A 24820-nucleotide genomic window follows, 5' to 3' on the forward strand; every position below is an offset into this window, starting at 1 on the left:
GGGTCCCAGGAACGACATATTTTGAGATGGGAGGGGGGGGGGGGGGGGTCTGCGGCCAAATACATCATTCTGGGGGTACTTCACATGAAATAGTTGGAGAACCCACTGACATAGAAACATAAGTTTTTCAGAAAACTGTTAGGATTTGGAAGATATTTTTAGAATCAGGTCCTCGGGTAACTTAATGGGATCCAATCAGGCGTGTTTGGGGGGGAAAAAACACAAAAAGTTGGAGATGAGAGCTCGGTTACTTTCTGCCCCGAACAGCATCAAACCGTGTGTCATCCTCCTCCCTTCTCCTGGTTCAGGTAAAGCTGTGCGACTTCGGCTTCGCCCGCATCATCGGCGAGAAGTCGTTCCGGCGCTCGGTGGTCGGCACGCCGGCCTACCTGGCGCCCGAGGTGCTGCGGAGCAAGGGCTACAACCGCTCGCTGGACATGTGGTCGGTGGGCGTCATCGTGTACGTCAGCCTGAGCGGCACGTTCCCCTTCAACGAGGACGAGGACATCAACGACCAGATCCAGAACGCCGCCTTCATGTACCCTCCCACGCCCTGGAAGGACATCTCCGCAGAGGGTAGGTCGCAGCGTCCCACGCCTCGTCTGCACAGGCAAGGGATGGGAGCGTTCCCAGGGCGATGTGCAAGCGTTGGAAACCCCTTTCATCTGATTGTTGCTCTCCGACGCCTGTGATAAAACTAATACTATGGATAAAGAAGTGAAGTGCTTCTTTGACTTAAGCCTGCAGCTAAAGCATCAGACCAACACTCACACATCCCCCGCACGCACGCACGCACGCACGCACGCACGCACGCACGCACGCACGCACGCACGCACGCACGCACGCACGCACACCTGACCTTTCTTTCATGTTGTTAGTTCAGATAAATAATCCCCCGTGAGTTTCACCCTCCCGCTGGCAAAGCCTTCTCTTACGGGAGTTCCTGGCATATCTCTTCAAATGGGGGTCCGCGGGCTAATTAGTGTCAATTTGGGGGTCCTTCCTTGACATGAAAATGTTTGGGAACCACTGGGATATCTGACAGAGACGATAAGTAATATCCAGTCACTGGGCCTCATGCGCCAACCGTTCTTAAGAGGAAATTTGTTCTTAGACCCACTTAGGAAGTTTTTAAGAAGGTTTTGGGATCCCTCAATCTTTTCTTAGCTGTGATTTGTTCGTAGGTAAGAACAGAATCTACGCACACTGTGGAGCACTCTTAGGGTGCCTTCTGAATGCATAAAGGAAAAACAGCGCCATCTGCATGATGCTCAAAGTTTGGTCTGAGGACCTCAAGGGGTCCTTGAGGAAGTTCCAGGCAGTCCACAGCAAAATATGGAACATTTACCACTTTAATCCCATTTTATACTTTGAAAATAGCCAATCTACAAGCTCACAAACGCGTCCCATTACTGCCCATTTTCCATTTTGAGCATGTAGATCGGCTATTTTCGAAACATTTTGATAAATCTTCAAAACATTTCCCTAGCAGAAAATATTTTCATATGGGGGTCTGCAGAATGCATGTCAATTTGGGGGTCCTTGACATGAAAATGTTTGAGAACCACTGGTTTAGAGTTCACAACCCAACCCAACGCACCATACCCACCACATAACCCCCACCCCATGCACCCACCATCACCCCCCCCCACCCCCCCCCAAATTGACTATTGTGAGATAAATAATGAAATACATTCATGATTATTGAAAATATTAGGAAGAAATGTAAGAGGAAAAGTTAGGAACTTATTGGCGCATGAGGCCCATTGTGAATTGGGGTATTGCTATGCTGGTGATTTCTATACAGAACATATGTTTTCTTTTGTATTATTATTATTGAATGTTGTGACTGTAATGCCATTTGGTTTTCTCACATATTTCTTCTTTCCCCCTCCATCCACAGCCACAGATCTGATCAACAATCTTCTCCAAGTAAAGATGAGGAAGCGATACAGTGTGGACAAATCCCTCAGTCACCCTTGGTTACAGGTGCAGTGTGGAAACATGTTCTCTGTGACTCTGTGTCATCCTATCTATCACAGGGGTTCTCAACCCGTGGGTCGCGACCCCTCGGGGGGTCGCCAAATTATTTTAGGGGGTCCCCAAATTATTTTTTAAAAAAAAGATTTTTTTTAACATTTTATTTTCACGATTTTTCAAAAATAGCAGACCTACAAGCTCGTAGCGCGCCACTCGGTGGCGCGCTATGAGCTTGTAGATCTGCTATTTTTCAATAGCTAAATTATAACAATGCTTAAAACACCAAAAGGGGTTCCTGCCCAAAATGGTTTAAGGTTATTGTAGCAGTCAATTTATATTGGGGGTCGGGAGGGGGCGGGGCGGGGGTCCCGAGACATTGCCAAAGCATTTCCGGGGGTCCCCGGCCAAAAACGTTGAGAACCCCTGATCTATCACCTTGGTCCCTACTGTCCCTAGTTAGAAACATGTTCTCTGTGACTCTGTGTCATCCTATCTATCACCTTGGTCCCTACTGTCCCTAGTTAGAAACATGTTCTCTGTGACTCTGTGTCATCCTATCTATCACCTTGGTCCCTACTGTCCCTAGTTAGAAACATGTTCTCTGTGACTCTGTGTCATCCTATCTATCACCTTGGTCCCTACTGTCCCTAGTTAGAAACATGTTCTCTGTGACTCTGTGTCATCCTATCTATCACCTTGGTCCCTACTGTCCCTAGTTAGAAACATGTTCTCTGTGACTCTGTGTCATCCTATCTATCACCTTGGTCCCTACTGTCCCTAGTTAGAAACATGTTCTCTGTGACTCTGTGTCATCCTATCTATCACCTTGGTCCCTACTGTCCCTAGTTAGAAACATGTTCTCTGTGACTCTGTGTCATCCTATCTATCACCTTGGTCCCTACTGTCCCTAGTTAGAAACATGTTCTCTGTGACTCTGTGTCATCCTATCTATCACCTTGGTCCCTACTGTCCCTAGTTAGAAACATGTTCTCTGTGACTCTGTGTCATCCTATCTATCACCTTGGTCCCTACTGTCCCTAGTTAGAAACATGTTCTCTGTGACTCTGTGTCATCCTATCTATCACCTTGGTCCCTACTGTCCCTAGTTAGAAACATGTTCTCTGTGACTCTGTGTCATCCTATCTATCACCTTGGTCCCTACTGTCCCTAGTTAGAAACATGTTCTCTGTGACTCTGTGTCATCCTATCTATCACCTTGGTCCCTACTGTCCCTAGTTAGAAACATGTTCTCTGTGACTCTGTGTCATCCTATCTATCACCTTGGTCCCTACTGTCCCTAGTTAGAAACATGTTCTCTGTGACTCTGTGTCATCCTATCTATCACCTTGGCCCCTACTGTCCCTAGTTAGAAACATGTTCTCTGTGACTCTGTGTCATCCTATCTATCACCTTGGTCCCTACTGTCCCTAGTTAGAAACATGTTCTCTGTGACTCTGTGTCATCCTATCTATCACCTTGGTCCCTACTGTCCCTAGTTAGAAACATGTTCTCTGTGACTCTGTGTCATCCTATCTATCACCTTGGCCCCTACTGTCCCTAGTTAGAAACATGTTCTCTGTGACTCTGTGTCATCCTATCTATCACCTTGGTCCCTACTGTCCCTAGTTAGAAACTTGACTCTTTAGGTATAGTCTCATGTGCCAGACTGTTGCCTCCCACAATTTTCAAATGCTTCCGTCATTACGGTCTGGAGCGACGGAAGCTCTGAAAATGATCAGAGGATAAAGTGGATGTGACGCCTCCTCCTCCCTGCTTCTGTTTCGTCTTTACAGTCGCGCAGATTTGTCCTAATATAAATCAAAAATAATAGAAGCATAATAGCTTGCTGTTTAGCAGGAATGTAAAATCATTTTGTGAATATTAATGACACATGACAGGTTCCTCTCTGCTTTCGGGAAGTGTAGTTCCAGACTCTACGGTATATGACATTTGGAGATTCAGGAATAGTAGACTTAACGCAGCACAGTGCATCTGATTTTCAGTCATTTTATTTTATTTGGACGTTTATAGGCTGAGTGAGTTAAAATTAATAATTTTACCAGATCGAATGGCCTCGCCTTATGGGATATCATTCGAGGAACCACTTGATGTTTCCTTGGTATTTTGTCAATTCAAGGACAAACCTTACTTGAATGTATCCTATCCTTCCTAATGAGACTGTCCTAAGTGTCCAAGTTTCCTAAAAAAAAAAAAAAACGTTCCGTAACTAATGATTTGTACAGTCGGCCTCAGGTATATCAATTCCAACTTGTCTCTCTCTCTCTCCTCATGGTTCCTCAGGACTACCAGACGTGGCTGGACCTCAGGGAGTTCGAGACGCGGCGCGGGGAGCGCTACATCACGCACGAGAGCGACGACGCGCGCTGGGAGGAGTACGCCGACGAGCACAGCCTGCCCTACCCCAAACACTTCATCATGGCCCCCAACCTGGACGACATGGACGAGGACCCCTAGTGGCGTCAGGGAGGAGGACGTCACTCACTACACTCCCCCCCGCCCCCCTCCGCGTATCGAGGGGGCTCAACACAAACGTTAACAGGAGAAATCTTTGTACAGGTTAACATGTACCTTTGCGAGCCGTCGATTGATTTCCCTGCGAAACTCTGTGCCGTGGTAGAAACGGAGAGAGAGAGCGAGAGAAAGATGCCAGTTGAAAACTGAGAATCCGTCTGTAAAACGACGCCTGGCAAAGGCAAGAAGGACGGAAGATTTGGCAGCTCGACGGACGCTCCGCCGACCACAGAGGAGGAAGGAAGAATGGCGGCTGGGCGACATGGTGGAGTGTTCCACACTAAAAACTCTTGGGAGGAAAAAAAGGACAAATTCTTTGATCGTCTTCTGCACCAGATGAAGACATTAACGTGGAACTCAGAGTGTGGCTCCTTACATGAAAGAACTTCCATACCAAGTCAAGCCAAACATACAGTACTTTGAAATGAACTTGCTTGTTTAGCTGTTAAGTACATGTCGTTTTTTGGGTAATTATTACGAGTCATAATAGTCCTCTGGTCATCACCTGAGAGAGAGAGAGAGAGAGAGAGAGAGAGAGAGCTCACCCCAGGAGTAAAGGGATCAACAGTACATTAAGACAGGGGTTCTCAACGTTTTTGGCCGGGGACCCCCGGAAATGCTTTGGCAATGTCTCGGGACCCCCTCCCGACTCCCGAAATTGACTGCTACAATAACCTTAAACCATTTTGGGCGGGAACCCCTTTTGGTGTTTTAAGCATTGTTATAATTTAGCTATTGAAAAATAGCAGATCTACAAGCTCGTAGCGCGCCACCGAGTGGCGCGCTACGAGCTTGTAGGTCTGCTACTTTTGAAAAATCGTGAAAAAAAAAAGAAAAATAATTTGGGGACCCCCTAAAATAATTTGGAGACCCCCCCCGAGGGGTCGCGACCCACGGGTTGAGAACCCCTGCATTAAGACATCCATTGTTATTTAACCACTTGAACCCTAGCAGCATCGCTATGCTGGGGGGCGGGGCGGGACATTGGGCGGAAATATAGCCGGTCGGAGCTCTCAGGTCACAAATAAAAAATTTCAAAATGTTTTTGCTGTTTTATTTAAAATATATATATATATATATATTTTTTTTTTAAATATATCAGATGTACAAGCTCGTATAGCGCTTGTATATCTCTTACTTTTGAATAGCCAAACAGACAAAGAAATTGTGAATTGCTGAATTGCTGCCTGGAACTCCCCCCCCTCCCCATGGACCACCAGTCAAGTGTTAGCTTACTAGGTATAGTAGAGGGTTTAAGTGGTTTAAGAGTGCATGGATTCTTAACAATTTCAAGATTGTTTGTGAAATTTGTCCTTTGATGACTTGGAACTGGAACTATCATTTTTTTTTTAATGTCTGTTTTACATGTTTTATACTAATTATGGTAGATCTTTGCACTATGCTACCATTGAATATAGCAGTTTGAAGACGGGATGAAACAGAAGGAGTATTCGCTGCTAACCCTCGAGAAAGTGACCAAATGACTATCGGAAGATAGAATAGAATAGAATAGGAGGCCAGGCCGACACAAACCAGTCAATTCATGTTCAGCTAAGCTTTAAGAGGTTTTATTATTGTGAGTTGTCTGGATTGGACCACATAATGAACAGTTTGTACTACAGTTAGAGAACGTTCTTTTAACCGCAAACTGCACACAGCGAGAGCAGTGTTCCTGGACAGAACACTTGAGCATCATGTTTGTGTTTTTAGCCTTTTATGTGCTACTTTCACAGCAGTATTCTTTTGTTTTTGATGAATGTGACTTTTCAAACACTCCCAATTCTGGAATCCCATCCATGTCGTGTCGGAGACTGTTTCCGAGTAATATCTCGTCTCTGTCGGGGTGGAAACCTCACATGTCCAAAACTGTTACTTTTCAGGATTCAAATAAAAAAAGTAGCCAAAGTAGCAGATCTACAAGCTCGAAACGCGAAGCGACACGAGCTTGTGGATCTGCTACTTTTGCTGCTTTTGTGTGACGCTGTAGTATGATTAAGTAGGGCTTTACTTTACGGGGGAAAAAAAGAAAAAACACAAAAAACCCACAGAAAGTTAAAATATGGAGATAAGAGGTTCCATGCCCGACAGCAACGATCTCCTGAGGTGCAGTCGCTTTTTGTTTGTTTTGTTTTTAGAACAAATCGTAGCTGTGCATTTTCCTTTGAAGCCATTAGCATGCACAGTGAATGTCAGTGTCTTGGTCAACAGCAGTGGTGGAAAAAGTACTCAAATGTTTTACTTAAGTAAAAGTATCAATACTGCAATGTGGAAGTACTACGTTAAAGGAAAACGTCCGGAATTCAAATTTTACTTGAGTAAAAGTACAAAAGTACTGGCATCAAAATGTAGAAAGTACTCACTATATGCAGAATGTCCCATTTCAAGTATTTTGAAAATAGCCGATCTACAAGCTCACAATACGTTGCGGTGCGACACATTGTGAACTTGTAGATTGGCTATTTTCAAATGGCCAAAATGTATGGCTGAAGTGGTTAATGTATGTTTTGTAATAATAATACAAATCAACACAGTAACTACTAACTAAAGTGTTCAAATAAACGTAGTAGAATAAAAGTAAAAAGAAATGACCTGAAATGTAGTGGAGTGTATTGGAAATTGTACAAATACCTCAAAATTTTACTTAACCCTTTTGGTGTTTTAAACATTATATCATAATTTAGCTATTGAAAAATAGCAGATCTACAAGCTCATAGCGCGCCACCGAGTGGCGCGCTATGAACTTGTAGGTCTGCTATTTTTGAAAAATCGTTAAAATGTGCCTCAAATCTTTCCGAAAATTGTCATGATTTAGAAAACTTTTTTTTTTTTTAATTTCGACGTCAGGCCTGAATGGGTTAAAGATGGGTGCTGTGATTTCTGTACTTTTTCTGTTTTGTATGTGTCTATGGAGTTAACATTTCTCTAATGGACCCCCAGGTGTGGTTAGAATATTTGAAATATGTCTTCCCTGTGTATTTTTGGTTTCTCAAAAGGCCCACCCACCAGGCAAACCAGTCATACTTAATGAACTGGTGTGTGTGTGTGGCCACATAAAAACATAATTTTAACACTTTCTGTAGGATCACGGCACTCCATCTTTAAGTACAGTACTTCTACTTAGTAAATCTACTTAGTTACTTTCCACCACTGGTCAACAGGTGTTAACGATCCAGTGCAATGATTTTGACTCTGTCGGAAAAGGTTTCATGGTGATTTCACAAGCATAATTTGATTCAGTTTTTTTAGATGGTACAAAACTGAGTGGGTAACCTCTGTATTCTCATATTCATATCCTTTAGTTAACAATTATCCAGTGTTGAAACTAGAGATGCAACGATCGATTATTTTCTCAGCAATAAATTATTCTATTGATTTTCTGATTCAACCCGGAACAATTGTAAATCCCTATTTTATACTTTTATACTGCATTATACTGCCGATCTACAAGCTCACAACGCATCGCATTGGGATGCGTTGTAAACTCATAGATATAGTATTTCTGCTCATTTCGGAGACAATATAATCGTGTTTTTTCCCAAAAATCGATTAAATGAATACATTTGATTAACTGTTGCAACCCATCACCAGATTGGATTTCTTAGTCAGCCAGAGTCGGTTGACAACCTAAAGCTAGAGTTTTTCTTTTCTTTCTTGAAAGAAAGACGTTCCACAATAATTGCAGTTGTAATAATTGGACGTCTTACTGGTAATAATTGGAATAACTTTACATGAACATGAACAGGTCCTTTTGTTAAGTGGTAAAAATGAAATTGAGAAATGCAACTCTCATTGCCCTGGACTTTTTTACCTGACAGACACAGAGTGAAGTTAAAAGTACAAGGTGTTTTGTGTGATATTGTTTTGTTTTGTTCTTATTTACGTGACACGTGACTCTAATGGAATGGGTTTTTTTATGGGAGTCGTAGTTCTTTCCATCATCGTGTGTCTTTCCTGTCTGTGTTGCCGCTGGATTGGCAGGTGTCAGTGTTTTTTGTATATTTCAGTACATGACATTGGAATAAAAACTCTACTTCTTATCATGATGACCTCCTGAATTCCCCTGTATCTTTGTATCCGTTGCCCCTGCTGAAACTCGTTTGTTTGACCCCTATACAAGTTTAATTTGTGCCAAGTGTAAACTAACATCATTACATGCACTTAAATGAATACATATACTTTATCAAGCCAAGGCTCTATACATGTATCAGATAGACACACAGATATACAGCTGTTTTGATTGATAAGCACATCAGTGAGCTGGAATGCAATCCTACCTGGAGGGGAGAGAACAGATGGTCTAGGTAACCTCTTACCAGGATTTTAAGGTGGCGGTGCACGGAACATTAACCCCCCCCCCCCCCCCCCCCCACACACACACACACACACACACACTCCCTGTGAGCTGTCAGCTGTGGGATAGGCCCTTTTGGCTTGGTCCCTTAATAATGTCTAGTGGTTGCTTTCTATGGCCTTGTCTCCTAGGGCTATCAATTAATATATACTCTAAGGCTTAGAATCAGTTGATGAGCATTGATAGCAGAGTCTAAGCTATCAATGCTCATCAACTGCCATCTAGTGGTCGACTGCAGGCAACGGTAGACTATTATTTTATTTAGATAGGATTTTAGTGATCACATGTTGGAGTGCTGCCTGTAGGGCTCTTTTTGGATTATGGATTAATTTTAAGTAATGGGTATTCAACTTTAATGTTTAACACAACTCACTCACTCACTCACTCACGTTTAACATGCAAAGCTAAAAATAATAATAAAAAAGGTGTCATAATCTAAAGGAGGAGTAACAGAGTCTCAATCGTTTCTGTCCGGAACTGCTTATGTAGTGTGCTGTTGCCAGGGGGACACAGCTGTGGTTACACTACTATGTAAATTTACCACACATTTACTCGAGAAACTGAAGAAAATAAAAAAGGTTTGTTGGTTTATTTGTTGAAACGTCTGACTCTGAAAGCAAATATTGTTTATTTTAGGAGCATTTGTTGACGGGCTAATTTCACTGCAGTTTGTATAAAGTATAAAGTTAGAAACTGGTACTACCATACTGTACATTCACTGTAGCTGGTTCATAGAGAGTATGCACATGCATGATTTTCCCATCAGGACACGCCCCCCTCATCTAGACTGAGTGTTGGAGTTTGGAAGCGTTGGAAATCACTCAACCGTCCTACGTACCACCTGTTTCTAAATGTCACAATGCAGGAGGCAGCAAAATGAAAACAAGCACTTCCAAACTCTGACACTTAAGAAAAATAATCAAATGCAGGGCATTTCTTGACAGAAAGTAGCTCATAACGTTTCTATGGTGGATTTTTATGAAACAAAAACTTTGCAGATAATTCAAGTTTTTCGTACAGCTGCAATGTTGGTGAGTTTAACATTGTTTAATGCAATCAGACAGGACTTTTCTGTTTGGATGAATGGGCTGTCAAGGCCAGAAAGTAGTTTTTTGCCCCTCAGTGGGCGTTCCCGCAAACTTCCAGGTACGATGATGTCATGTGCATACCCTCTATAGCTCTAATGCTGTCGCAATGGCAGCAAGAGCAAGGCTATGGACTAGCCATGGTTCACATGACGCTCGTGCATGTTTCAGGGCTAGGCTATGGACCAGAGCTACATTCACTGATACATGCACATGAGTACATTAATGGAAGAAAGTCCCTCTGTCTTCCTTTTAACAGGACTGCACCCCCCCCCCCCCCCCCTGGCCTGCACCTCTGTACTTTTATCTAACAGTTCTAACATGTTAAGTGTCCAATCAATCAATGACTATAAACTATAGTCTTATTAAATATTTATTATTGAACATACACACACACACACAATGTATTTGAATGAATTAATATATAAATAATGACATAATTTGATCAGCCATCCGAGAGTATTATTAACCACTTAAGCCCTGTTTATACATCAGTGTCACACTGCTGCTACTTTCGTGAATCTTCATCAGATATCCACTATACAGAATTCCAGCATAGTGTCGTTCAGTCCTACATCAAAGAGAGGCCGGCCTCTGAAGGTGGTCTATACAGGGTGAATAGATTCAGACACCTATACAATCTCATTTTGTGAAGAATAGTGCAGCACTAGTTGGCTGTCCAATTGATTTGAGTACTAAATATTTTCATGGAAAAAAATGAGAATCGTGATCCCAATTCTTATGGAGGAAAATCGAGATTCACATTTGAGCAAGAATCGTGCAGCACTACACAGGTTGACAAGTGGTGATGATGAGGTCGGCAGTCTGCTCATGCTCCTTGCACTCGTCTTCTTCATTGGTGATTTGAAGCAGCCGACCCCAGGACGCAGGCGGGTCCAGCAGGGTCCATTGTCGGTAGATCTCCTTTGATCTACCGACAGTGTTCATCTCCCAGGTGTCGATCGGCTGTTTTCGCGACACAACACATCTGACCACAATACAACCTCATTTCACTATGCTCAGCCTAAACTGAATTAAAGACTGTTATCAAAATGTGATTTAAAAAAAGCTGATGAAAACCGTGTAACCACTACCAGATGTAAAAGTATAATGTGTATTCTCTCTGCAGACAACACGTGACCCACTCCACCACAAACCTCACTTCAGCCGTAGCTGAGAACATCATGGCCTCTGTTCACTTACCATGTGAGAGTGTGTGTGTGTGTGTGTGTGTGTGTGTGTGTGTGTGTGTGCGCACCAACAGCTGTTGGTGCACTTGGTGGAGTGCATTGTTGTGTTCAAGCTGCTGTGTTGATACACCAAGCACAGGAGGACAGAATACTGGATGCCTGTTTGTCTGTATACTAGAATACACTGTATTATTTTTGTCTGTCTGCTTAGTTTTCAAGGTGTTTTTATGAAGCATCTGCACCTGCCCTGAAGCATTTCAGTGTGATCACCCCCTTTGCCTACATTTTAGGAGGAGACTTGGGGTTTTGGTAAAGGTTTGCGCTAGATTGGAAGGACATGGGACATAGCCTACTGAGTAGTGCTGCAAAATGAATCGAAAAAAGATTGCAATCTAGATTCAGACACCTATGCGATCTCATTAATACATTTGAGCCAGAATCGTGCAGCTGGTCAATTTATTTTAGTTACTCTATGTTTTTTCGACAAGAGAGAGTCTTTAACAGAGGTTTAAGTCAAGCACTTTGATGTTGTCTGTTTAACTTTAAAGCCACCGTAGTTGGATCCAGGTACCACATTTTGAATGTAGTAATGTTCAGCAACTAGAGACTAAAGATAAATATTTCCATGAAAAAAAAGAGAGAATGATCTCAATAGACTCTATCTAAATGGCAAAAAATAAATGTCTAAAAATGAAAGTTTTTTTAGCAGTCTAGGCTTAGCCAGGCTAATCAAGGTCTAAATGTAGACCGTCTAAATATAGACGTTGAAACGACGTTGTTTCTAATCTAAGCCTAAGACTGCTAAAAAACTTTCATTTTTAGACTATTTTACCCCATTTTTAGACGTCTAAAAGCCGACAATTTGAGCAAGAATCGTGCAGCACTATACTGAGGTTTGGGGCAGATTGGTGCTTATTGGTAGGTAAGGGGAAGATTGAGAAGGGGGATTGATGAGACTCTTCAGGTACCTAGCCAGGTCAACATGCTGGAAATCCAATATGAACACATTAAACTGTAAATATGATGTTTCAGAAAGGCAAATGGAGAGTTTTCAAGCCACATTACCCAGATCAGCCACGTTATTCACAGATTCATATATTTATTTGTCTGACTCTGATTTTAAATCTCCCTCTGGATACTGTTGTTGCACTTCAGGGGGGTGGCACCAGTGTATCGATATCCTCACCGGGCACTTTGGTGCATGTGGAGCGCACCCATCCCAACAAGGTGTTGGAGGGCCTAAACAGGCTGCGTCTCAACAGGGCCCTGTGTGGTTCTGTGCTGCGGGGGGGCAGGAGTTCCCCTGCCATCGCTATGTGCTGGCCTCCTTCAGCCCTTACTTTGAGGTAATTACACACATGTATTGATACTGTTGTTAACCCATTTCGACCTGAGGACGATTCTACAAATTCTTTCATTTTTTCTGAAAAACCCATGTTTCTGTGTCAGTCAGTCAGTTGTTGTTCATTTGTTCATTTTCATGTCAAGGACCCCCAAAAATATGTGTATTTGGCCGTCATCTCAAAATATGTTGTTCCAGGGACCCCCCCAGAAGCAAAGATTTGAGTTAAAAATGTTCACTCTGAAAGAATATATATTTGAAATTTGCGCCGCATTTTCACAATTTTTCAAAAATAGCAGATCTACAAGCTCGTAGCGCGGCACTCGGTGCCGCGCTATGAGCTTGTAGATCTGCTATTTTTCAATAGCTAAAGTATAACATAATGCTTTAAAACACCAAAAGGGGTTCCCTTTTGGATGGATTAAGGGAATGCCATTTTTCAATTCTGCCTTGGCTTTCACGTGAATCGCTATATCCAGCCTGCTCATTGTAAATAAAAGCCTAACCCATGAACACCCCGAGCCAACCATTCACCTTTTCAAACCCGTACAGGCAATGTTTACGTCTGGCATGCTGGAGTCCACACAGGAAAGGGTGACCATCAGTGCTGTGGAACCTCAGGTGTTTGGAATGTTGGTGAACTATGCCTATACTTCAGAGGTGTCTATCTCCGCTGCAAATGCGCAGGTAAATTATTATTATCATTATAAATCTTATTCATAATGTCTACATGTTTGTCATTTCTGAAATACCCATGTTTCTGTGTCAGTCAGTCAGTCAGTCGTTCATTTTCAAGGACCCCCAAAAATATGTGTATTTGGCCGTCATCTCAAAATATGTTGTTCCAGGGACCCCCCAGAAGCAAAGATTTGAGTTAAAAATGTTCACTCTGAAAGAATATATACCGGTATTTGAAATTTGCGACACATTTTCACAATTTTTCAAAAATAGCAGACCTACAAGCTCGTAGCTCGTACACAACATTGGTGATTAAAGACGTTTCTAAATGCTTAACCTTTTGTTTGGTCTAGGCCCTACTAGTAGCATCAAACCTGTTGGATTTCAGGGCTATTCGAGAGGCATGCTGTGTCTACATGGATCGTTACATGGATATAAGTAACTGTAGGGATTAACTGCCTTGCTGAGGCCCAATGCTGTGAAATGTTGGCAGAACACAGCATGGATTATATTCTGGAACACTTCAGTGACATATACCAGCAGGTCAGTGATTGAGGGATCATACATTATTTCCCAAGTTGTTTGTTTGTAGGCTTTTGCTCCAATAACTTACGTTTTATTTCTGTTACTCAACCTGTCTTCATAAGATCATTGCTCAATGAATGGATTAATTTAATATATTAATAAGCTATAGTCATATTGTCCGTTTCAATAAACAAACCATCTACCAACAGTGAGACTTAAGAGGAGAAAAGGTTACTTCAGTATGAAGTAAGGGAACACGGTTTTATTTAATCCGTCAGCTAATCTACTAACAGGAAGAGTTCCTGTCTCTCTCTGTGGAAGACCTGACAGTCATTCTTGCCAGTGACCATCTCAACGTGCCCAAGGAGGACATGGTGTTTGAAGCTGCCATGCTGTGGTTAGACAAGTGTCCTACCCGCAGGCAGAACTTTGAGAAGGTCAGTCTTTTGTTTTATTGTCACCTTGTTAGACGCAACATTTGTTCATTCTGATGAGGGCCAGCGGGCCGAAACATCAATAAATTGTAAGGAACTTCATATGGACCTTTTTGTTTTTGCTGGAACAGCACCTGCTGTCCAATACATGCGTGGCATATGGTACTTGCTGGTACTATGCATGCTTTTTATATAATGTTGTATCCGTTCTGTGTTCTTTAAGGTGCTAGAGCAAATCCGTCTGCCTCTCATAAGCCCCTCCTACCGCCACACTGTGATTGAGTCTCTGGATGTGGTGAAAGAATACCAGGGCTGCCAGAGGTTCATCTCTGAGGCCAAAGACCAGCCCTTCTGTAAGACAGCATGCCCACGCAGGACCACAGGTACCCTTCTTCACACATGCATGCATTGCTGCAACTGGTGGAAAGAATCGTTTTTGACCAATTCCTCCAATGTACACACATGTAAAGAGATTTTAAGAGTTCGATCTGCTTAAAACTACTGGCTCACTTCTCGCCTGTTTTTTTTTATTTTATTGTGACTGTGGGAGGAGTGGCTAAGGGCGAGATATTTGAGAAAATTGAGAGCTTTGATCCCCTGACCAATCAATGGAAGACACTAGGACGTTTGCCATTGGAGACTCAAGGACGTTTGCCAGCGGAGGATCCTGCTACGTTTAAGTCTGGTGAGTAAATGCCACGAACCCAAGTCAACAAATAACAGGGTAAATAGACACATAAGTAGAGTGCCAAAAAATAGAAAAGGTGCTCATCACAGCACAGGTAGATTATTGTGGCCTCCTGGTGGCACTATAATGGGCCAATGTGAAAAGGGTGCCATTTCTTTCTAGGTCTCTCAAGGCAGTCTTTTATGATTTGAGGCATTTTGTTCCAAAAATGTGTTTAGCAAAAATAGCTTGTGGTGCTATAACAGGCCAATGTGAAAAGGGTGGCATTTCTTCCTCAGCCTAGTGAGACTGTGCATGCAAAATGTCATGGAAATAGCATGCTGCGTTCATGATTTGAGGCATTTGTTCAAAATGGACCAATCGTGCAAACATTGGAAGCTAATGTTAAGCCCAAACCACACCAGTGGGTCGAGACGCAACAAACCGGGTTTTAGCATTCGTTCCAGCAGAGTGATATGTCCTGTGTTCTGTCCATGGTGGCGCATGTCTACGCAAGTTGACCCAAATGATTAAATTGGTTCAATTCAATGGTTGCTTGCAACTACATGCGTCTACATGTGTCTACTCGCAACAGTTTGGTTGCAAGGAGTTGCACGGCGACCCATTGGTGTGGTTTGTGCTTTAGCCAATCAGGATGGAATATGGACAGATCCATCACGATCACATGTCTATAGAGATATTGTGAACCAATTTGCGTGATTCTTTTTTGACAGAATCTGAAGTAGTAATACAAAAAATGCATCTTTATTTCTCAATTAAGGCATACGGTAAATCGTTTTAATTCTGCTCTTCTCTCACCATAGGCTGTACTCTGTGTTTGACTGGAGGACCGGGTTTTTCAGTCAATAAAGAGATGTTTTGCTATGACGTTTCCCATAACTCATGGAGGTCAGCTCCATTGGTTCCCATGAATGAACCACACGGCAACTTCTGTAAGATTGTTAATTATAATCTAGGGTGCAAGATTTGCCAATAGATAAAGGACAAGCCACCACTATATATCTAGAGTCTAGATATGTCTAGATTCTAGTAGACAATATTTGTAGATATGCCAAGATTTCTAGACAATATTCGTAATTATATGGAAATTACTCAAAAATGTTATTAAATTAGAGTTCTGAAAAGAATGAATGTCTGTACAGGTAGCAGAATTGATCCGTTCAAATGGCAGGAGTGACAACTAAACAGTAATGACATCATTAGTGGAACTAGTTGTACATACTGTATTGACTGTACTGTACAATATTATATAAATTAACATAGTAAATGTCTAGTATTCAAAATAGCTATATTTGTAATGCTTTGGAAGACTTTCTATGGTTTAATAATAATATAGAGCTATAATAAATATACAGTATATCGATAATATAAGTGTCCCTGTATTTGTTGAGTGGTGCCGTCGAACAGCAGCAAGGTAATACTCCTTCCACTCGGACTCCTGATATCACAGCCTTGATTATGGATTTATGGAGACTGTATAGTGCATTTGGCAAGGACATCACTTCTAATGAGTTTCTTTTCTTCTTTTTTTTTTACAAACTCCACATGGTCTATAGCGATGGTGATGCTAGATGGCTATGGTTATGCCTTTGGTGGTGGGTTGCACTCAGTCGAGAAGTACGACCCCAGCAGCGACACTATTGGTATGGAACAGGTTTATGCAACTGCAGGTTCAGCCTGCTGGTGTTTTTTTTTCTACTCTGGAAAGATGCAAGTCGGGAATGCATGCATAAAACTTAAAAGTATCAATACTGCAATGTAGAACTACTCTGTTGTTGACTACTCTGTTTCTGTTAAAGTACAGAATTCAAAATTGACTTTAGTAAAAGTAAAAGTACAAAAGTATTGGTATCATGTACTTTAAATACCACATGTAGAACTGTACTCATTGTGCAGGATGTCCCGTTTTGAGTTTTCAAATGTATAACAATATTTTGAAAATAGCACATCTACAAGCTCGTAGCTTGATGTAGATGTAGTGGAGTAGAAGTAAAACAGTAAGTTACTTTACACCACAGACTTTTGTTGCCAAGAGTAATCGCTGTACCCATTGTCGGAGTACCCATTGCAGTACCCACTACTGTGGTTATGTATTTCTCCTGCCCTCAACTGGTAGACGCAAGAGGTATACGTTTCCTACATGGCACAGTGTATTCTATTCTGGCTAAAATGTAGTATTTCAAATTTGCAGCTTATTGAAACCTTTGCCTTCAGCAAAGCTGTGTGAAATGTATTGCAGTCATCTGTGGGATTTTCTGTTATTATTATTATTCTTTTTTTTTTCATGGCCAGGATCATAGCATAATGGTCAACTGAAAATGTCTTAAAGGGATAGTTCAGATTTTTTTAACTTAAGCTGTATGAAATACTTGCCATTAATACAGTGGTTGCAACTGTATTAATTGATTGCCCGAGTCCCGTGGTGGGAGTTCTGCTCTGATTTTGGTGAAATATCAAGTAGTTCCGGTCATTTTGTGGGGGGCACAGGGGGCCACGCATTAAAAGTAAATGAATCCACAAAACTAACGTTGTTTGTATTGTTGACATATTTCTAAAATATTAGTGCAACTTTCGTTCATTTTTTACCCCTCTCACACGGAACTATGCTTTTTGTGTCGGGAGGCATACTATGGTCCGACGGAGCATTGGTTCGACATGCGTCCGCACCTCGGACTAGCGCCTGCTCCCGTGCTTGCGGTTATGGTTAGGTTAGGGTTTGAGGTCGGTTGTCGTGTATCGGACCAATGACTAATCGGACCAAACACATGCACTCTTTTGTGTCCATATCACTACGCCCAAAAAATAGTTCCATGTGATAGAGGGGTCAAAGTTGAACGAAAGTTGCGCTAATATTTTAGAAATAGGTCAACAATACAAATGACGTTAGTTTTGTGGGGGGCCCCAGTGCCCCCCACAAAATGACCGGAACTATTTAATATTTACCAAAACCAGAGCAGAACTCCCACCAATTAATACAGTTGCAACCACTATATTAATGGCAAGTATTTCATACAGCTTAAGTTCAAAAAATCTGAACTATCCCTTTAAAAGGAACCCTGGCTAATAAGACAAATATGCCTTTATATATTATAATTGACCTCTATAACTAAATCTAACATTTAAAACACCTTCAATATTTTATTTATTTCATAAATTGATAATGTTTCACTCAATAGGGGGAACTCCTGTCGCAAGTTAATGGTGTGTGTGTGTGTGCGTGCGTGCGTGCGTGCGTGCGTGCGTGCGTGCGCGTCCGTCCTCCTGGACCCTAGGTGTACGTCGTTCAATCAGCAAGGTGGCCAAGTACAACGCTGAAACATCTGCATGGACAGAAGTAGCTCCTATGCAGAAACCGCATAGATTTCCAACTGTCTGTACTCTCAACGGAAAGCTCTATGCAATAGGTACTCAATAGGCTCTGTGGGCAGGTGCCAAGTGCTGCTGGAAATGGAAATCTGTATATCCATAAAGCTTGTCAACATACGGAAGTACACAGTGCTGTAAAATATCCTAATACAGTAGATGGTTGTGTGACTGCAATTGATACAACAGTGATGATTTGGGGTTATTTGTATGTTATCTGCATGGTGTTGGTCCACAGAGCCAAAACTACTAGTAATTGGTGTACTGACCATGGTATTACTGTGCTTAACTGACCAGCCAACTGGCCTGACCTGAACCCCACAGAGAATCTTTATTGTCACGAGGAAGGTGTGAGACACTAGATTCAACAATACAAATTAGTTTACAGCTGCTATCAAAGCAAATCTGGGCTTCCATAACACCAACAGTGGCACAGGCTGATCACCTCCATGCCATGCCCCATTGATGAAATAATTTGTTGTAGCCCAGACCAGTATTGAGTGCATAAATTAACATACTTTTCAGATGGTTGACATTTCTGTATTGTAAATACATTTTTAGTGGTCTCATCAAATATTCTAATATTTTGAGATTGAGATTTTTTTAGCTGTAGGTGGTGAGTATTATACATATGGGGACAACCCCGACGACATTTGCGAGTTAAACACGATGGAATGTTACAACCCCGAGACCAATCAATGGACCGTGTGTGCCCCCATGCAAGAGAGACGCATCTGGCATAGCGCGGTTGTGGTGGATGGAAAGATCTATATACTAGGAGGGAAGGATGGGGACAACGGGTAAGACACTGCTGCTCCATGAATGCCTGGGAAAAGGTGGCTTCTTGTTCACAGCATACTGTATATTTAACACATGGCTATTGGTCTCTCTTCATGTAGACTCGTCCAGAACATCGAGCGCTATTGTGAAGAGACGGACACCTGGGAAACTGTGGGACAGATGCCCAATGTTCGTCACGGTTTTTTCAGCTGCATGTCTTTCAAGCTGAGTAAAGTCTGTGCAGTCATAGTTGATGAATATGAAAGTGACTATGTTGATTATGAATATTAATATTATCTACTGGCTATACCGGGGCAATGGATTCTACTAGAATGTGGGGTGAGAAACACTATATTGTATAAAGTATGTTTCACTGGCAACAGATATTGTTCATTATATTCACTGACACTGTTTGTTGACTACATAATATATGATCCATACACCTACTGTGTAGGCTTGTTCACATGGTACATATCAGCCTCCCTATCAGTCTGCACACTTAAAACGAGGATATAGTTAAACAGCCTTAATAAATTGAAATGAAAAATCCATATAAGGATACGGTTTTGACCTGCATGGGTCTTCCTCAGCTAGAAAGATTAGTCAACAACATACAATGGCAAGGAGGTCTAATTACATCACAGCAAAGATGTCTTCAAGAATCTAAAAATGTAATTTGTGAGAGGTAGAAACAAAGATCCATCTGGACTGGAAGAGCTCACTGTATTTTTTTCTTTTTTATTGTTCGACACACACTGTAGATAAGGTATGGTTCACATTTTGGCAATAGATTGTGTCTTATAGTTAATGCCTGCTGTATATAATTTATTTACACTACAGTATGTGTCAGTCAGTCCAAGTGTTTGTGGGTAGACTCTAACGTCGTCTACATTTATTGTTCTATTTTTTTATCCCCCCACCTATTTGAAATTAGTTATATTCTTGTTGTTTCATGCCTACTGCAGTGCTGCTATGCGATTTCCACACGGGGATCAATTCAAATGTATCTGCCAATATTTTAAATGCCTTTTGATGGATTTCCTTCCTGTTATTGATTAATACCGGTACATATCCCTGGCTGACATACCTCCTCATTCAAGAAAATGAATGTCTCCATAATTTTCTTTGACTGTGAAAACGCACCACTATGCATCCTAATGTATATGTTGTGAATAAATAAAATAAAACCTTATAGTAGTGGTTAATTATTATTTCAACGTTTCTGCCCAGAACTGAATATTATATAGAGTACATAGTGTGTTTTATTACATAATACACATTATAAAACATCAGGACAAACGGCAGTTACAAAACTGGAAAAATATAATCTTTAAAATTAAAACGGAAGTAAAAAAAATATAAGCCTGTGAGGTAAAACCGACTAGGCAATAGGCTACCATATTCTTCACAGATTTGACAGGTTTTCATAGTTTTTATTATTTTTGAAAGCTGTGTTTCAAATAATACATGCTAAATATTCAATATAGAAGAGTCAATTTTGGAAAGATTAAAGACATGACAGTATAGTATATCCCCAAATGAGATATTGTTTAATCTAAAGTCATTTTCCACAAAAAGATTAATCGATGGAGAAACACCATCGAGATTAAGGTACGAGAGGAGAGAGGTTACATTCATATGACTTGTCTTAATAGATGTCATCCTGTCAAGATCTTTGATTGATTGATTGAAAATTGTATTAACAGATTGCAGAATTACAGTACATTTCAAGCACAAACTCAATACAAAGGCTGTTAACTGTGAGTGGACGACCCAATTAAGCATTACACTTGTTTACAACAGGGTCCACCATGTTCAATTCATTATTGATCAATGTAATATAATTGATATGGACATGTATATTGATTGACAGAAGTTTCTCAGGTGGAATACTAAACCTCGCATCACGCGGAGGTACAGCTCCCTCCCTCCCTCCCGTCTCTTGGCGCGCACTGCCTGCCCTCCTGTGGTCGTGCTGTGGAATGACCCGCGCTCTGCAGCACAAAGAAGACCGCCTGTTTTCACATGTTTTTCACCTGTCAAGTTCAACATTGTTTTCGGCTGTCAGCATCTCCACCGTCCAGCTGTACTTTACGCCACTGCTAGATACCGCTGCTTAATTTCTCTTGTTTGTGGTTCTGTCCAGAGAACTGTAAATAAACTCAGCTGGTAGATGTATTGTTGCCTACACTTTTAGGCACTTTGTAGGTAAGTTTACCACTATCCCTATAGTGTCGGGCGGCCAATTATACCCTATCTGCGCTCTCACAATGCCTCAAATCCGATTCCTATTTTTTAATTTGGGGTTAAAACGTCGACTATATAAACATGCGGCGTGTCCAAAATAAGGAGGCCATGGATTAAAGTGGTTATTAGCAGTAATCACTGCTGGGACTGGGAGGACATGTGTCCTCTTGCTTGTTAGAAAATTAATACAATAAGCAATGTTAGCTGTTGCTGTAAAAAAATAAACTGGTTTCCTGCCCTGGTTCTGACACCATGCTACAGCAGCAGTCTTTAGCTTAGCAATAGTTGGCTGACTTTGCTCCAGAGACCAACAAACAACTTTGTTTTGTAGTTTTTTGCTCAACTATCTGTGAGACAGCTAATGTTAGCATAGTGTCGACTCTTTCATCAAAGGCAGAAAGTCATTGTCAATGTCTCAATGTTTTGCAAATAAATAGTTGGCCACACCAGGATGATGGATCAACAGCCATGCCAATGCCATGATCAGCTGGTTGAATTTTACTTTGGATCTGAAAACTGAAGCCATATTGGAAATAAATTGGCCCTCTTCCTACACAGGCATTACCAATTGTACTAATTAAGGCTCTGTTTCATTGAGTGGATGGAATGGAACCAAATGAACCCTTCTTCTGGTCAGATTCTGAACATGTTTAGAATAATGATCAGAAGTGAATTGATATATAATGGATGCCTGCAAGTCCTGAAAAGTCTTAATGTATTATATTGTGTTAATTGTGCTAATATTTCCACTTTCCAGGATGTTTTTGATTAATTAAATTCCCTAGTTTGAAATCCACCAGGTGTCACACAGACCATTATAAAATAACTCAATGAACCACGTTTGTTATCTCACCCCTATCAGAACAGATACCTGCAGATAAACCAAGCTGAGCCAGCAAGATGAAAAACGCACGCAGTTGGCACGAGACTCCCCCCTCCGTTACTGTACAGATCAAACCCAACACTAGTGTATGCAGCCTTCAGGTCAGGAGAGGTCTCCAGCTTAAAAGAACTAATGGCCAAGTGGTTAAGGGCCCTGCAGGCAAGAGCCAACCCAGGTGTTATGAGGGGTACCACCAGCCCATACCAACCTTAGATGATTTGCCTCAAGTCATCCAGCGAGAGGAGATGGTAGCCTTCTTCAAAATCTTTGGTGAGCTTGTGGGTGTTGTCAGGGAAAGTTAGCAAAATGTGTGGCAAATTATTCGGCCATAGCCACATTTCCCAAATGTGCTGACCTCATCACATTTGTGATGACGGCTATGGACGTTTTTAGCCCAAGGAGTGTTTTTCTTGCAAAACTAATGCTTGCAATGGATTCAGAATGAAAAACCCCTAGTTTGACCAGTCACATGCTACTTAAAGCATAATGACATTTTGGATTTTTTTATGTAGGTTAATGGTACCCCAACTTTCAGCAGCTGTCAAAGTTTCCCAAGGGAGTTGGGTTGGAACAAATTGATGTCATAGTAGACATCGTTATGAACACAATTGTAAAGAAAGCTAGTGGTAAGCTTTTTTTTTTCCTGCAGATTTGCTACAACTTTCACTAACTTTTCTTATTAGTGGTCTGATCCTAACATAAGTGGTGACATTGATCCAGAAGTAGACATACAAATTAAATGACACATTATGGCTTACAGATGATGATCTGGTAAAAGACTTTCTGTGGAAGGACTGTTGCTTCAAAATCACAGACAAGGTAGGTTGATTCTGTTTGATAATAAATGTGCCAAGATAATATTGAAACTGCTTGATTTCAGCCTCTTCCACCTTGTCCTCTTACCCCTCAGTACCTACTGGCCATGACATTTATCTACTTCAAAAGGGCCAACTTCAGCATCAGCGAACACAACAGAATGAACTTCTTCATAGCACTGTAAGTTCAATAACAAAACTAGTTTTCTACTCACTGTCAATGTGCACCAGGGGATATTTAACAACAAGCTAGCGGTTTGTAATGCTTGAATTCATAATTGCAGCTCTGAAATGTTCTGATTTAAATCCTTTATAATTCCAGCTACCTTGCCAACACCATGGAGGAGGATGAGGAGGAGAACAAATATGAGATCTTTCCCTGGGCACTGGGCCAGACCTGGAGGAAGCGCTTTCCCCACTTCCTCAAACAGCGGGACATGCTGTGGACTCGCCTCTGCTATAGAGCTGCAGTTAGCAGACGATGCTGCGAAGAGGTAAACATGGCATAACAAATCACACTTGATGATGCTTTAAAGCATCTGTGTATGCAGCTTGTATGCACACTTGTCTGCTTTTGTCCTTCAGGTCATGGCCATCATGCCCTCACATTTTGCGTGGCACCGGGAGAGGGCTGAGCACCACAGTGGTGCCCAGCGGCGGTATGGAGTGCAGGACCAGGTCCGTGTTCCACGTGGGCCCTTAGCATCCCCTGACACCTGCGTCCTCTGTGACTGTACAAGGAAAATGAGGCTCTCCTCTGGCTCATCCTCTCCATTGCCAAGCCCTGGCTCTCTGCTTCCGTTTGCCATTTCCCTCTCAATGCAGATCACACCCCCAAGTGTCAAGGCCTCTCGCAGGAAGGTTCATCTGGTGAAACCTACCCAGCACCCATCACGTTGCTATCCTGAGGAGGCTCAAAGTAGGTGGCTCTGTGTTCTCAATTCTAAACAGTAAATTGGTCGAAATATGTTTGAAAATGGCAGTAAACACATATCAGAACTGAACACAGAAGTGATAACTAACATCATGTTCTTTAAAGCTGCACTATGAAATATTTTAATGCAGTTCTACTTTAGACTATACTATGATGCTTACTGTGCATGACTTACAATCCAGCCGTTTATACTTGTTTAAGAGCGTTTTTCTAGCTAACCAAGGCCTCTATCTTCCTGCTTTGTTAGGGAATAACTCTGCCTGTGGATCAATCTACGACCCATCCATGGATTGGATCAACGAGGAGTAGCTGAGTCTGCATTATCTGATAGAATGAATGTACTTTCCTTACCCTGATTTAGAGTCTGTGTAGTATATTATACACTCATTTCCCCTGGATAAAGCCTACATTAGACATTTCTTTGAAGTGGACACGCACTCCACCACCAGTGTTTTAAATGAAGAAACTTAGTATCCATCTAACTTTAAGTCAGTGGCATCCAAATCCAAATGTGATGTGGAAGTCACTGGTTTGCATTTCCATAGAGATTAAGCACTTTATCCTTAGTTTAACTTAATTAATCTACCAAGGTCTCATACTACCTCTGGTGCATGGCTTAATACAATTCATTATTTGATAAATATGTTTTAAAAAATATACAGTGCACAACTGTAAGTATACACTTTTGTTTTGTTTCAACTGTCAACTAGATATTACAGTCACATAATCCACATTCACTGTTGGTTACATTTCTACATTGAGTGACAGGCAGGCGCTAATGTTTGTACATCTGTAAATATTTATGTCAAGAAAATAACTTTTATGAAAATAATTTAAACCAGCATTAAACAGTTAATATATATATATATATATATATATATCAGTAAAGTATATAGTGGGATTCGAGTTTGACTGGGTGTATTCTTTGTTTTTTTGCTTGTTGACCAGCCTTTTGAGTTTTAATTAAAGGCTAGATATTACATTCTTCTTATG

At 41.4% G+C, this 24820-nt stretch overlaps 3 protein-coding genes and 1 long non-coding RNA gene across 6 annotated transcripts in view; all 4 read left to right on the plus strand.

Annotated features, from left to right (window-relative positions):
* Positions 1-5192, plus strand: part of prkd3 (protein kinase D3) — a 110668-nt gene extending 105476 nt beyond the window's left edge. For both annotated transcript variants that reach the window (XM_079528238.1, XM_079528239.1), the window contains exons 17-19: positions 309-576; positions 1904-1989; positions 4282-5192. In XM_079528238.1, coding sequence (XP_079384364.1) covers positions 309-576; positions 1904-1989; positions 4282-4455 — 528 coding nt within the window. In that variant the 3' untranslated portion in view covers positions 4456-5192. The remainder of the gene's footprint in view (positions 1-308; positions 577-1903; positions 1990-4281) is intronic.
* A 7248-nt stretch (positions 5193-12440) lies between these two features.
* Positions 12441-14613, plus strand: LOC306941898 (kelch-like protein 3; the record flags this gene model as incomplete). Its single annotated transcript, XM_079527538.1, has 5 exons — positions 12441-12484; positions 13033-13167; positions 13512-13701; positions 13977-14120; positions 14341-14613. Exons 3-5 carry the CDS (start codon positions 13642-13644, stop codon positions 14611-14613), a joined length of 477 nt encoding a protein of 158 aa, XP_079383664.1. The 5' UTR covers positions 12441-12484; positions 13033-13167; positions 13512-13641.
* A 3474-nt stretch (positions 14614-18087) lies between these two features.
* Positions 18088-19818, plus strand: LOC306942005. Its single transcript, XR_013792227.1, has 3 exons — positions 18088-18209; positions 18782-18968; positions 19068-19818. It is a non-coding gene; the product is annotated as an uncharacterized lncRNA (long non-coding RNA).
* Positions 19819-20890: 1072 nt separating this feature from the next.
* Positions 20891-24814, plus strand: spdya (speedy/RINGO cell cycle regulator family member A). 2 transcript variants are annotated; one of them, XM_079527314.1, is made up of 7 exons: positions 20891-21156; positions 22058-22348; positions 22839-22897; positions 22989-23074; positions 23216-23387; positions 23479-23812; positions 24075-24814. In XM_079527314.1, the coding sequence occupies exons 2-7, from the start codon at positions 22096-22098 to the stop codon at positions 24134-24136; spliced, it is 966 nt and encodes a 321-aa protein (XP_079383440.1). In that variant the 5' UTR covers positions 20891-21156; positions 22058-22095; the 3' UTR covers positions 24137-24814. The 2 variants fall into 2 exon arrangements, with proteins under 2 accessions (XP_079383440.1, XP_079383441.1); XM_079527315.1 differs by having other exon boundaries at positions 22063-22348.
* Positions 24815-24820: the final 6 nt, after the last annotated feature.

Source organism: Electrona antarctica, assembly GCF_951216825.1.
Source record: "Electrona antarctica genome assembly, chromosome: 18".
Taxonomy (NCBI): Eukaryota; Metazoa; Chordata; class Actinopteri; order Myctophiformes; family Myctophidae; genus Electrona; species Electrona antarctica.